This window comes from Hylobates moloch, unplaced genomic scaffold (genome assembly GCF_009828535.3).
Source record: "Hylobates moloch isolate HMO894 unplaced genomic scaffold, HMol_V3 SCAFFOLD_2, whole genome shotgun sequence".
NCBI classification, from domain to species: domain Eukaryota; kingdom Metazoa; phylum Chordata; class Mammalia; order Primates; family Hylobatidae; genus Hylobates; species Hylobates moloch.
Window position 1 is genome coordinate 81,087,368 of NW_026652277.1, and position 14,764 is coordinate 81,102,131.

Sequence of the window (14,764 nt, forward strand, 5' to 3'; positions counted from 1 at the left end):
TCCTTCCCAAGATTTCAGGCCAATTTGTCATGTATCCTGTTGGCTCTCCTCCTCTGCCAGAAGTTTCCTCCTCTAATCAAATAATTATTTTCTCTTAAGAGTAAGATTTACTTTGCCATTCTATCTCTTCTTTCTCCTCCTTACCACTAATCCAAAAGAAGTAATCTACTTTCTTCTCAAAAAAATGGGGTGCTAGCTGGGCATGGTGACTCACCCTTAATCCCAGCACTTTGGGAGGCCGAGGTGTGAGGATCACTTGAAGCCAGGAGTTTGAGACCAGCCTGGGCTACAAAGCGAGACCTCATCTCTTAAAAAAAAAAAAAAAAAAATGCATGCATCATTTCAACTGCTACTAAATCTGGCTTAAAACTGGATTATGGATTCCTTCTTCAATTAGAGTTACCATAGCAATTATCTCTCACCATAATTAAATGGAAGGGAGCTTTTATGATGGAATGAATGTGAAGCTCAGAGACAAAGATCTACTCGCACCCCTAGTCTTGTTACTAGCATACAGCCATGATCAAAAGTTACCTAACTTCTCTGACCTTTGAGTCTTCACTTATAATTTGAGTAGAATTAAATTAGATATTTAATTCAAGTGGATTAAGGATTTAGTTAGATGGTACCATGCTTGGCACTTAATTTCTTCACCGCACAAAAACATATTAACATTTACTAAAGAGCTTATACAAACTATTGAAAAATTTAAACAGTCTGTTGATAGGTGTACTGAGTTCTATACAATGTTATCACCTGTGTATGTTTGTGTATCTGCCACCATAGTCAAGACACTGAGCAGTTCTATCAACACAGGAATCCCTCCTGTTGCACTTTTATAATCACACCCTCTCTCCCCTCTCCACCATCCTTAACCCCTGCAATCATTGCTCTGTCCTTGACTTGTAAAATTTTGTCAATTCAAAAATGTTATGTAAATGGAATGATACAGTATGTAACCTTTTGAGATTGTTTTTTTTTTTCACTCAGCATAATTCCCTAGAGATTCTTCCGAGTCATGTGTATTGATAGTGGGCTGCTTTTTATTATTGCTGAGCAGTGTTCCATGGTGTGGCTGTACAACAATTTAACCATTCACCTGGGCTGACTCCAGGTTTTGGCTATTAAAATAATGCTGCCTTAAACATTTGTGTACAGATTATTATGTGAACATAAGTTTCTATTTCTCAGGGACAAATTCCTAATTTGCAGTTGTTAGGTCATGTAGTAATTACATGTTTAGTTTTAAAAATAAACTGCCAAACTGTTTTCTCGAATGGCTCTACTCTTATATTCCCCTCCTCAGCAATGTATGAAAGACTCAGTTTCTTTGCCAACTTTTGGTGGTACTGTAGCTTATTTTGAAGCCAAATTTGTGATCATTTTCTTTACCTGAGCTAACCAAATAAATTTGCTGGAGACCCATGTGGAGTGACTAGATTTAGAAAAGAATGCAGTCATATGTGATATGCCACAGTCTAGTCATATGCCACATCAGGGCATATCAGAAGCTGTCCCCGCTAACTCCCACCCCCCAGAAAATTCATTCACTTAACTTTTAACAGACTAACTTTATATGATAGGCCAATTTGAATTTGAGATATTGGCCCCTTCAGTCTCTACATCGTGAACAAAAAGGGCTTGACTTTCCTTTTGTCAACAGTGGGCCCAGGCTCCTTTATTAATATTGGGAAATACGACCGGATATAATTTGTTTCTTTCTCCCTTGACAATTTTATTGTCTTCTAGAGGAAAAAGATGTTTTTTGAAAAGATTTTTGGGCACCCAAATCAGCACCTTTGAGTTTGCACTGGTCTAGAAATGAAGACACCGGAGTAGGAGTTAAGAAGACCTGTGTCTGAGTCCTGGCCCAATTAGCTATGTCACTTTAATCCGATTCCCTTCTCGAGGACGGTTTGCTCAGCTGTGTAAAATGGTTGGACTGGAACAACAGCTCTCAAACCTAGCAAGCATCAGAATCACCTGGACAACCTATTAAAACACCCCTTGCTAGGCCCTACCCCTAGATTCAGTAAGTCTGGAGTGGGCACAGTAATTTGCCTTTTTAACACATTCTCAAATGAGGCCAGCAATGTTGGTCCAGAGACAACACCTGAGAAGCACTGGGCTGGACTATTTGAAAGTGTTTCCTGGGACTGTCAGTCAATACCACCCTCTCCCAAGCCCTGCGCCCCTGCCACTCCCCAGATTTGCTTTCTGGTGAAATACGTTATGCACTTTTTTTTTTTTTAAGTGATGCAGATGTGTAGTAAAATATAATGCAGCAATTAAAGATATCCTAGAATAATATTATTTGAAAATTACCACAATACATATTACATTTAGTTTTAGAAGCGCTATTTCGCAAAACAGCTATATGGAATTGTCCAGAAAAATAGAAATAAAATCTAGAAATATATATCCAAAATGTTAATAGTAGTTATCCCTAAGTGATGTAGCCACAAAATTTTTCTTATTTGTGTGTACCTTTCTGTGTTTTGTAAGTTTGTCTATAATTCATATAATCATAAATCACGTATTTAAACAGGAATTATGGTAGGCAATATAAGTCTCGACTTCCCTAAGTTTCAATAATTGCAGTAAAGAACTTGTTGAATATCAACCAATAGAAGTAAGGCTTTTTTATTTCTGGTGTGAAATAAAATTGTCCAGGATGGTTTTCAAAGGCAGGTATGACCCTCCTTATCCCTTCCTCTTAAAAAATGTGTTAGGTCACCTTTTGCCAGTCTTCCTACTGGATAGAATTATTCCCTCATGCACAAGTAGCCCTGGCCTCGGGGCCACTCGTTAAGTATCCCAATACTGCCTGCATAGTGTTTCCATGACACTTTTCGACTGATAACTAGTGGGATCCACAGTGGCAACCTTACAAGCTATTTCCTCCTCTTTCCTTCACAGTGGGTCAGAAAGCATTTTGTCTGCATGAAGCAAGTTTTCTTCTTGGTTGCATGTCTGTTAAAAGAATTAATATTTACAGCTAAAATAGGAATTTAAAAATTGCCACTGAAATAAATCTATTTAAATGACAGAACCCATTCATCTGTGGAAATCTATTTTGTTCCACAATATAGGGGTTCATGCCCCTCCTGGGATTTCTAGTTGTAGTGATATTGTAAGCATACCATTTCTTCACCAGCCATGCTTCTTAACCTTAATGTAAGAGTGGGCATGGTTTCCTTTAAATATGATATATTAAAATGGTTTTGCTGCTAAAGTCACCTCTCCTTAAGCAATTGAAAATATTTCAATTGATACTATAGAAAAGCACTTTATTTCTGAGCTCTAGAAACTCTGTTTCTGAATAAACTTGCTTGGTCAGAGGCATGTCGCCAATAGGGCAGCACAGTGTTGATTTTCAAAACACCACTCTAGGCCAAAGCTGCAGCAGTGCCACTGTTCCCTTCTGCAGGTTCCTTCCTGCAGATATTCCATAGGAAGGAGAAATTAAAGGGACTTTTTGATTTGTGAGTGTGTGTGCATGTACTGAGCTAGCACCATTTTATATCTTGTGTTTTAACACCCACCCATATTGGTATCCTAGAATTATTTCCTTACAAATGTTTCATGCTTCAGAGGCAATATATTTTTATGTAATATCAGAAGACTGCTATATCAATGTTGGCCCCATCGGTTTGCTGTCATTAGTAAAGTTACTAGATTTGCTTTATATGACTGGGAGCGTCAGAACTGCTTGTTCACTACAGTGTTACAATAGCACCATCCAATGCCAACAATACTGTCCGTAGTCCAGTTATTCTAAAAGAAGTGAGAAGTTCACATCTAGGGCTTACTTGCTTTTGTTGAAGAATAGGATCAAGATCCAGTAACTGCTATAGTGGTCCTTGATTTCAGCCCCATCTAGAAATGAAAAGGCACCAGTAGTCCTCTTCCCTCTGCCACATACACATCTCTTAAAGTACTTCTCATCCTGTAAGTGGACTGCGGGCCTTCTACCTAGATGTCTGCTGGAAGACATAACAAGGCTCAGCCTAACTTTTTAAATCAACAAGCTTTTTAGTTATATGTAAATTTTCATAGTGCCTCATGGCTTAACGCAAATACAGGGTGAAAGTTTAATTTACGGATACCCATCTTTTTTTCTCTCTACCTTTTAAAAGTTCTTACGGGATGTGTGCAGAAAGTCCGGGGTTGGAAGGCTACACTGATGTTCCCTTAGTCTAGTGTTTCTGTCCCTTACACACATAATTGTTGCCAATTTGGAGGGACAGGATCTTCTTCCTCCTTGGACTGCTTCTCACGTTTTTGGTGTTTTGTTTGGTCCTTCCTTTTTGCCAGTCATTCATTCAGCAGGCCAGCATCCTAGGGGGATCGAGTGTGTGCCAAACTCCGTGCCATGCTGGGGTTTATGGCTCTCTTTGCCTCCTCCTGGGTAGTGTCTCAGGAGGCTCTCTTGCTTTCATAATGCAAAAATAGTCTTGTTTCTCCCAGCAGGTGTTAAGGTCCATCTTAAATTTACTCCACCTTATTGGAATCACCTAATTCCTTGACTTCCTCTCCCACTCTCATTTTAGCAGGAGGCGGAAATTCCTTCTCAGTGTGCTCTGTGGCTGGAACAATCAGTGTCACATAGGAGATAATTAACGATTGAATGAATGAAGCTAGCCTCCCAGCCCAGAGAGAGAAATATCTTTAAAAAAAATTTTTTTTATTATACTTTAAGTTCTGGGGTACATGTGCAGAACGTGCAGTTTTGTTACATAGGTATACATGTGCCATGGTGGTTTGCTGCACCCATCAACCCATCACCTACATTAGGTATTTCTCCTAATGCTATCCCTCCCCTAGCCCCTCACCCCCCAACAGGCCCCAATGTGTGATCTTCCTCTCCCTGGGTCCATGTGTTCTCATTGTTCAGCTCCCACTTATGAGTGAGAACATGCAGTGTTTGGTTTTCTGTTCTTGTGTTAATTTGCTGAGAATAATGATTTCCAGCTTCATCCATGTCCCTGCAAAGGACATGAACTCATCCTTTTTATGGCTGCATAGTATTCCATGGTGTATATATGCCACATTTTCTTTATTCAGTCTATCATCAATGGGCATTTGGGTTGGTTCCAAGTCTTTGCTATTGTGAACAGTGCTGCGATAAACATACGTGTGCATGTGTCTTTATAGTAGAATGATTTATAGTCCTTTGGGTATATACCCAGTAATGGGATTGCTGGGTCAAATGATATTTCTAGTTCTAGATCCTTGAGGAATCACCATTCTGTCTTCCACAATGGTTGAACTAATTTACACTCCCACCAACAGTGTAAAAGCATTCCTATTTCTCCACATCCTCTCCAGCATCTGTTGTTTCCTGACTTTTTAATGATCACCATTCTAACTGGCATTTGATGGTATCTCATTGTGGTTTTGATTTGCATTTCTCTAATGACCAGTGATGATGAGCTTTTTCTCATATGTTTGTTGGCTGCATCAGTGTCTTCTTTTGAGAAGTGTCTGTTCATCTCCTTTGCCCACTTTTTGATGGAGTTGTTTCTTTTCCTGTAAATTTGTTTCAGTTCTTTATAGATTCTGGATATTAGTCCTTTGTCAGATGGATAGATTGCAAAAATTTTCTCCCATTCTGTAGGATGCCTGTTCACTCTGATGATAGTTTCTTTTGAGAGGAATATCTTTTAGTATTTATCCAACACAAAAAGTTGAGTCTAGGGTATCCTCAACATGGACGCGATTAATGCCAATTAGTAAGTTAGTAAAAACTACCTAATCCCAATATTATTTTAAGACATCAAGTGTATTTGCTAGCTGCTAGAAAAAGTTGTAGTTTTTCATTTTATTTTTGTTTTTACATTTATATTGTATGTTTTGTAAAGGAAATTTGGATCTTGGAAACTAGATTTTATTTTAATTAGTTTATTTATTTTTGAGATGGAGTCTCACTCTGTCACCCAGGCTGTGGAGTTCAGTGGTGGGATCTCAGCTCACTGCAACCTCTGCCTCCCGGGTTCACACGATTCTCCTGCCTCAGTCTCCCAAGTAGCTGGGATTACAGGCACCCACCACCGTACCCAGCTAATTTTTGTGTTTTTAGTAGAGAGGGGGTTTCACCATGTTGGCCAGGCTGGTCTCGAACTCCTGACCTCAGGTGATCCACCCACCTCAGCCTCCCAAAGTGCTGCGATTACAGGTGTGAGCCACCGCACCTGGCCAAGAAACTGGATTTTATAATATAAGGGCATAAACTTTCCTTGTCCTTTTCCACCATAAAAACAGCCTGTTTTAGATCATAACTTTGAACATGCACTGGACAAAAATACATATCTAAAGGAAAGTTTTGTGTGTTTTTTTTTAAGTCAACAATGTCCTTTTTAAAAGGAAGATTTGTGTCTGTCTACTTAGTGTAAAGAGGCCTTTCTAAAGCCTTTCTATGTAGCCAGCCTTGATGATATGTCTTTTTAGTGATTGAAATTCTAAGGCCAGGCAGAGTGGCTCATGCCTGTAATCCCAGCACTTTGGGAGGCTGAGGCGGGTGGATCACGAGGTCAGGAGTTCAAGACCATCCTGACCAACATGATGAAACCCTATCTCTACTAAAAATACAAAAATTAGCCGGTGTGGTGGCATGCACCTGTAATCCCAGCTACTCAGGAGGCTGAGGCAGGAGAATTGCTTGAACCCGGGAGGCAGAGGTTGCCGTGAGCCAAGATCAGGCCACTGCACTCCAGCCTGGGCAACAGAGCAAGACTCCTTCTCAAAAAAAAACGAAAAAACAAAACAGAGGATAAGAAATTCTAAATCAATGTTGAGAAATCAGTTATTATAAATTTGTTATCTAGGGTAAAATAACATTAAAAAATGTTTAACGTGTCACACAAATGTATTAATGCATCCCAAACTTACATTTGGTCAATGATACATCAACCTGGCCATGTTTATTGTGGTTTAAGAAGACTGCTTTTAGAGATTACTCAAAGCAGAGACATCATTTTTAGATATCTTAACATCCTGTCCCTCTCTCCATTTCCAAGTGTCACTATTCAGTTGTACAGAACTAAGTCAAATCTTATAACCGACAGGAAAGGGTTGTTTTTTGTTTTTTAAAATAATTATTTATACTTCGTAACTATATTCCAGAAATACAACAACCAACAAAACTTTAAGCTGCAGCTATAGTAATATGCTCTGAGAAGCTTTAAAACTTTTACTTTGGGGAATAAAACTAAAAAGATGAAATTCAGAGATCTTTCTCAGTGTAGTGGAACAAAATAAAATTATCCTCTCTTAAAATAAATGGCAGTTAGGGGAAGTAATTTTTCTTGTCATGGAGAAATGGTAGGGAACACAAAATCAGCATTTGAAATATGTTAACTCACAGTGTTTTAAATGTAAGGAATAAAATGCATTGTATAGTACCTGTTCCCAAGGATGATTGCAGTTTCATGTTGTCTTTAAAAATACATAATGTGCTCGGCAAATGAAACTATAAAAACCAGATGAAAAGAAGACATTAAGCCAAATTTTAAACTTTTTCTTTTTCACTGGGAGGGTCCATTTTGCATTGTTTAATTTAATCAGCTCAGCCTCTTTTGTAGTTGTTCCTCATCTTGAGTTCATATTCGCAGGCATGCAAAAGAAATCTTTTGATAGTTGAGGCAATACCAAAGATTGGAAGTCTCTAAGCCTCTGTAGTTTGCTGTCATTCATCCGTGAAGTTACAGTGGGAAAAGCATGGATTAGAAATCAATTTCTTTCTAAGCTCACCATTGTCACCTAACAGCTTTGCTACCTGAGCAAGTTTCAGAAGTTTTCTGAGCTTCTGTTTCTTCATATGTAAAACAAAGTTTCAAATGCCTGCTTTACTAAACCATAGGACTGTGCTGTGGATGAAAAAAATCAAAGTAGGCTTAATAAAGTGTTTTACAAATTTCATGTACATCCTGTTAGAGTCCCATTTTGTGGATGAGGAAAGGCTGAATGGGGCTAGCTGATAATTCTTTGTTTTAGGGGCTCTCTACATTGTAGGAGAACGTCCCTGGCCTCTGTCCCCTGGATGCCAGTAGCACCCCCTCCCAGTTACGTTGACAACTGAAAATGCCTCCAGATACTGCCAAACGCCCGTCAGTACACAAAATCACCTCAAGTTGAAAGTCACTATTCTGTATAGCTAAAATTCTTAACCATTTTCTTTTTTTCTTCTTTTTGAGACAGACTCTCCATCTGTCAGCCAGGCTGGAGTGCAGTAGCATGATCTTGGCTCACTGCAACCTCTGCCACATGGGTTCAAGTGAGTCTCATGCCTCAGCCTCCCAAGTAGCAGGGATTACAGGTACCTGCCACCACGCCTGGCTAATTTTTGTATTTTTAGTAGAGACAGGGTTTTACCATATTGGCAGGCTGTTCTCAAACTCCTAACCTCAAGCCATCTGCCTGCCTTGGCCTCGCAAAGTGCTGGGATTACAGGCCACTGTGAGCCACTGTGCCGGCCTCTCAACCATTTTCGTAATGTCATTTATCAGTGTTATCCTTATGCTAAGTATTTCCTGGTTGGAATATGCCATGACATAGCAATTTTCAGAATTACAAAAGAGATAAATGGTTTTCTTCCATTGTCTTTCTGTTTGAATATAAGCAGCGTCATTGCCTTCTTTGTACAGTTGTGAGCTTCCTCTTCCTGTAAACTGTCTATGTAGAAGCAGAATGTCGCCTGCCAGGGATGCTGCCCACAGTGAGCCCTAAGTCAGACTCAATGACTTCTGGCCTTCCTTCCTCTGTCTATTATAACAGGCTCTGCTGGCCTCTCTTCTCATCTGGTATATTCACAGGCTTCTAATATCTCTTGTCAGCTGAGAGACGGGAAACACATGGATTTTCCTAGTCATTATTATTAGGTTTTGAAGGGAAGGTGAGGGTTAAAGACAGAGAGAGTTGGCGGCTCTACAGAAATGCAGGTTTTATGTCCAGCACAAGACCTGCAGAGGTGGGGGACCAGTTAATGCCAGCCAGAGCCCACTGCTGCTTACAGGCTGGGGTACTTATAGGTATGGATGGGAGGGGTCTGGGCAGTGTGGCTTGCCACCAGGCAGGATATTGATAAGATGTCCCTATGATCAAGCGGTTTGGCCCTTTTTCCAGTGGGATGTCATAGGATGTTCCTTGGGCCTTTGTCCAGCAAGATATGATAGGGATGTTCCTTCAGTTGGGCCTTTGCCTGGCAGGGTATGATAAGAAAGTCAGGTGGTTGGGCAGGATGTTTCTCATGGTCCAAACCCCCATGGAACGTTTCACTTTGACCAGGGACTGTGAAATGGTGGGGGGGCAGAGGCGGGGGCGAGGCTTACAAAATGGTGCAGCTTGAACTAACAATGATCTCATTTGAGCTTCACAGTAAGCTCTTGAGGTTTGCATCAATTGTCCGTGTTTACATTTTGTTTAGGAATCAACCTTTCTTCTCTGCTGCTCCTTCCAATTTGGTGTTCTCTTGATAGAGAAACTCAGCAGGAAGTTGATATGGAAACTCAGCAGGTGCCTTTCTCACCAGCACCGTATGAAGGGTAACATCCTTCTGAATTACTCAGCATAAAGCAGATGCTTTCTGCCCTATGTGACCCTCCCTTTCCCTTTTCTTTTAACAGAGATAGCTAAATACACACCTCTTTTTACTGCATTCGGGGACTGAAGGACAAAATTTCCTGATGCTATGGACAGATGTCCCATACTTCCCCAAGAGTAGAATGTTTTTACTTCTGTTGCTCACACCTAATACGAGCTTCCCAAGCCTCCCATACTTCATGATCTATCTCTGCTCTATACTTGACTCTCTTCCTCATATTGGCACAGTTCCCAATTTATTGTCACCCCGAACTAAACCTTTCTAAACATTTATGATTGACTTTGTTATGTTTGTTTCTGTTTTCAAAACTATTGGGAAATTAGATGCATTTCATCTAGGCCTCATTACATAGTCTGAAAATATTTTGTACATAATACTGTGTGAATTAATTTTTTTTAACTCTAGGTTTTAAGATGAATTGCTGCTGACCAACCAATATAAGTGAAAGTATCACGATGACCTAGGAGAGACTGGTATAATTACCTACAGGGATGAGGACCTGCAATCGCCTAGGAATGAGACTCAGAATTCTAAATATGGAAGGTCCAAAACAATAGTTGTGAACCACTGGGAACGAGGACTGGATTACGTCATAGCAATATAACTTTAGTTTCAATTAAAACTCTATTTTTCTCCTTTAAAATGCATGTGAATCATCTTAATTACTATATGGTTCATTAAAAAAAAAAAGACTAATTGGCTCCTGCCGTAAAATACAATGTCTAGATCCACTAAGAGTCATTTTTCTGTTTAAATAAGCGTATGGTCTTATTGACCAGACTTACCTGATTCTGATTTGATGTACATGCAGCCATTTTGTCATATTATAGAAGTAAAGCATTGTGGGTTTTTCTTCCTTCTCCAGGTGGCCTTTTTGAAGATGTAACTATTAGAGCTGGGCATTCTCCTCCCCCGGCAGACAGCTCTCAAGCAGGAGCACACTGAGGCCAGCAGTCAGCTCAGGAGGCATCAATTACAAAGACAAGAACCAGAGCTATGGGCTAAGAGCATTGCATTGAAGTTTTAAGTTTACTTGTTTGCATATATTCTCTAAGAGAAGAGTTAACTTTAGATCTTTGAAAACCCAGGACTGTGAAGAAAGTCGTAGTAGCAGGTTGAGGCAAGTACAGAAGTTACATCTCTATTTCCCACAGAGAGGAATATTCACATATGTGCCAGCACCACCTGGAAGGTTATTAGCTAATGGAGGCCCATCTGTCCTGTGTGGAATCCAGTGAGGAATTTTATTGGTGGGACTGAATGTTAACTGCTATAAATCCTAGGAAATAAACTTTTAAAGAGTTTCTCAGGATCATTTAAAACAAATTTTAAAAAAGAAAAATAGAAAACATTTTATACTTTATTCAGAGGAGATGCTCAGTAGATGTTTGTTGAATGAATGATTATCAAATTAAAGGATTTCCCATTTATGCAAATCTGCATGTGTTTCTTTTGTTATTTCCTTTACGATACATTATTGCAAATTAATAAATATACCTTACTAGCATCCTGTTACAGAGTTGTTCTGTTCTTTGCGTACCAGCATAAGCGGTGAGGAAACCTTTCAGTGAGAAGGATAGAGCTACAGGGAATCCGGCAGAGTACAGGCTAGCTCCTAATTTCACAGGGCACGTTTGAGACTTGCCTAGAATCACACAGCTAGGATCAAAGCTGGGACCGGAGCCAGGCAGGTCCATCTCCTCTGCCCAAGATCTGAGCCATCTCTCTCTGACATCCTCCTTTTCTGCTCCAGGATCAGAAGGACAGTCTCTGGATTTGCAAATATCCTTGCTGCCCAGTTGGCATTAATCTCCACAGACCACCTGATACATCTTGCCTCAAAAACCCTGAGTTTTCTATCTGCAAATTTTCTAACTTTTTTTTTTTTTTTTTTTTGAGATGGAGTTTAGCTTTCATTGCCCAGCTGGAGATCTCGGCTCACTGCAGCCTCCGCCTCTGGGGTTCAAGCAATTTGCCTGCCACAGGCTCCCGAGTAGCTGGGATTACAGGCACCCGCCATCACGCCTGGCTAATTTTTTGTATTTTTAGTAGAGACAGGGTTTCGCCATATTGGCCAGGCTGGTCTTGAACTCGTGACCTCAGGTGATCCACCCACCTCAGCCTTCTAAAGTGCTCGGATTACAGGCGTGAGCCACCACGCCCGGCCTCTAACATTCTTAACACAGGTATCACTTGGCATTTTATGATTGGGTGAACTTTTCATGATTTCTTCTTCCCGGTGGTGCAGCCAAAACATTTGTCTTACTAGCAGAGCAGTGGTATGGTGCTCCTAATTCTGTAACTTGTAGACTGACATAGGAATAATACCCAACTGTTGATCCTGCACAGTCATTTTATTAAGCACAGTTTGAAACGTTGAAGTCCTTAGTGATACATCCAAGACTCACAGCCACAGAAGAGAATTAGTTTGGCTTCACTTAAGCTACTAGACTCCCAAACGTCATGCTGACTTTCCATGCTTTAGATTCCTCTCTGTCAGTATACAGCAGGGTTCCTCAGCCTCAATACTGTTTATATCTTTGTCTGGATAATTCTTTTTTGTGGGAGACTGCTGTCTGCATTGAAGGATGTTTAGCAACATCCCTGACCTCTACCCACTAGATTCCATTAGCACAGCCCCCTCCTCCACTCCAGTTGTGTTGACCAAAAATGTCTGTAGATATTGTTGTGATTGACAAAATTAACTCCAGCTGAGAACCACTGCTGTAGAAGATATGGCCTGAGAAACAAGATTTGGTGACTGTCCATAGAGGTGTGTATTGCCCATGACAGATCATTACAAAATCTGAATCTTCTTCTGGTATGTAGCCTAAGCTTAGTATACTATTTTTTTTTCACAAATGAATACATTAGTGGTGAATGCCTTTATGTGTGACTGTTTCTTAGAGTTCAATTTATATTGGTCTAATGTTGGAAATTGGAATAAATTAGATGAAGCAGAGTTCGGCCTGTGCATAAAAAAGAATTTTCTTCTGAGATAGTTTTTCTCCCTCTGGAAAAAAGCAATGGCTATACTATCATACTAATGTATGTTTATGATTTAGATCCTAAAGGTGCTTGTGATTGCACAGATAACTCTGTACTGCTCAAAAAAACCCAACTAATTTACTAACCTTGCCTCCCTAATAAAATCAAGTTGAGTCAAATGTAGTGAGACACCCTCATCTCACCTCTTCCTTGGGCCTTAGGAGGAACCAAGCCAGCCTTCTTTCTGATGGCACAGTGTGGGGAGTGGAGGTGGAATGACCATGACCATGAGAAGCTCTGAGGGACAGATGTAACAGGAGGTCATGCAACACACATGTGCACACAAAGGGCAGGTTTCTGGCGACACTATAGTTACTGTACTTTAAATTGCATCTGTCATGAATCACATAAATCTTGTCATGGGGAAGTTCCCAAGCTCAACAGGTCTCCACTGGATCTTCCACAGTTGGGAAGGGAGGGCCAGCACAGCTGAGCCAGTGCTCAAAGTGAGTTATTTACATCTAGTCACTGGGTAGGTCTGAGGGGTAACATGTCTGTACCTGTGAGAGTCTACTTTGGGGCTATAGGGCATGAAGGGAAAAGGGAAATGGCCCTTTCTATCTTTTTGTTGCTGTGGGTGAGTGAATTGGTGTGTATGAGACACATGCACAGAAACAAAGAGACACAGGGATAGCATTAAAGACATTTAAATTTCATTATAAACCATGCTGGGAGGGTTAGACAGAATTGAAGCAGGCTGTACAATATTAATGTTGACCCTTGGAAGTTGTTCTACATTAGCCCCCTCTGTCTTGTGAGTATAATTCCACAATCTATTCAGTAGCATTCTTAGATAAGGATACCACAGAATGCAGACATGCATTGGTTACCAAGGACCTCTTAGTAAAACACCACATTTCTAGTCCCTTTTTTGTGTCTCTAAAATCTGCTATAGACAAGTGGTTCTGTGAACTTGTTTTTATCTAGTATAAAGTTACAGTAAAACTACAGTGGATAGACCCTGCTGAAAACTTCTGTCGGCCACTCATTTTGGCAAACCTATATAGGTTTGTTCATTCAGTGAGGACTTTTAGAACATCTACTACATTTCAAGCATAGTTACAAGTACTGCAGATAGAGATAATAAGACAAAGTCCTTGCCCTCATCGAGCTTACATTCTCATGGAGGAAGCAGACAAAAACAGAAGTACTATGTTTTATCATAAAATTATTATCTATAATTTCTGCAAAGCACAGTAAGACAAAGATGGGTTAAGAAAGATTAGGTGCTATTTCAGACAGGGGTGGCTCAATTGAGCTTAAAAGTGTATGTATACTGTATGGTACCATATATGGTTAAAATAATTCAATTCCATCAAGAGCTGCATTGTTAAAGGCCAACAAATGACATGCAAACTGCAGCCTTGCATCATTTTGCCAAAAGTAGCTTGACTAAACAAGGATCCACCTATATTAGCAAAGCGTGTTTGATTCCATAGATATCAGAAAAAAGAATCCGATTAGACCCAGACATGCTGATGTAACTGGCCTTGTGCAGGCCTTTTGGTAATTAAGTCTGCTCAGTAGCCACTGTTGTAAAAAGGGCTGACAGTGTTAAATAGTTTTCCTTTTGCATGATAAAGCCAGCCTAGTTGCTGTTCCTGTACGTTTGTTTTTGCGCCTAATGTATAACAAATATTAATTGAGATCCACATTTCATTGTTATTCAGGAATGTAGGAATGATTGGTACGTCTTAGTCTACAGTTAGAGAAGAATCACCATTAATGTTACCCATCAGAGGAGTGTGTCCCACTAGATGCTTATTTAAGAGTTCTACGCATTCTTAAATCTTAAATACGCAAGACCACTCAATATGATTTAATGTAACCATTTTTCTTGTTTACATTTTAAGATGCTTTTACGTGTTAAGGTACATTTTACCTTTTATGATACATTTTACATTGTAAGATACATTTGAGATTTCATCTACTGAATCAGAGCTCATCATCAAAACTTCATCTGGGAGAAACAGTAAGAGGGAGTTAATGGAAATCAGTCATAAGAGGTAAATTCTCCAGTTTTAAGAAGAATGACAAACACATAATTGTTCAAAACAACATTTTAAAAAGCATCTAAACTGTACCACCATTCTTTTAAAAATATGACCCTATTTC

General features: G+C 39.8%; 1 protein-coding gene across 5 annotated transcripts in view; it reads left to right on the plus strand.

Moving 5' to 3' along the window:
* The window catches only part of UBE3D (ubiquitin protein ligase E3D), a 181,085-nt gene that overhangs the window by 158,604 nt on the left and 7,717 nt on the right, over positions 1 to 14,764 (plus strand). For 2 of the 5 annotated variants that reach the window (XM_032152493.2, XM_032152473.2), the window contains one exon: positions 10,467 to 11,250. The exons of 1 other annotated variant lie outside the window; for it this stretch is intronic. In XM_032152493.2, coding sequence (XP_032008384.1) covers positions 10,467 to 10,487 — 21 coding nt within the window. In that variant the 3' untranslated portion in view covers positions 10,488 to 11,250. Of the gene's footprint in view, positions 1 to 9,424; positions 9,543 to 10,006; positions 11,251 to 14,764 lie in introns of those variants that run through there. 2 more of the 5 variants (XM_032152458.2, XM_032152483.2) reach the window with 2 other exon arrangements.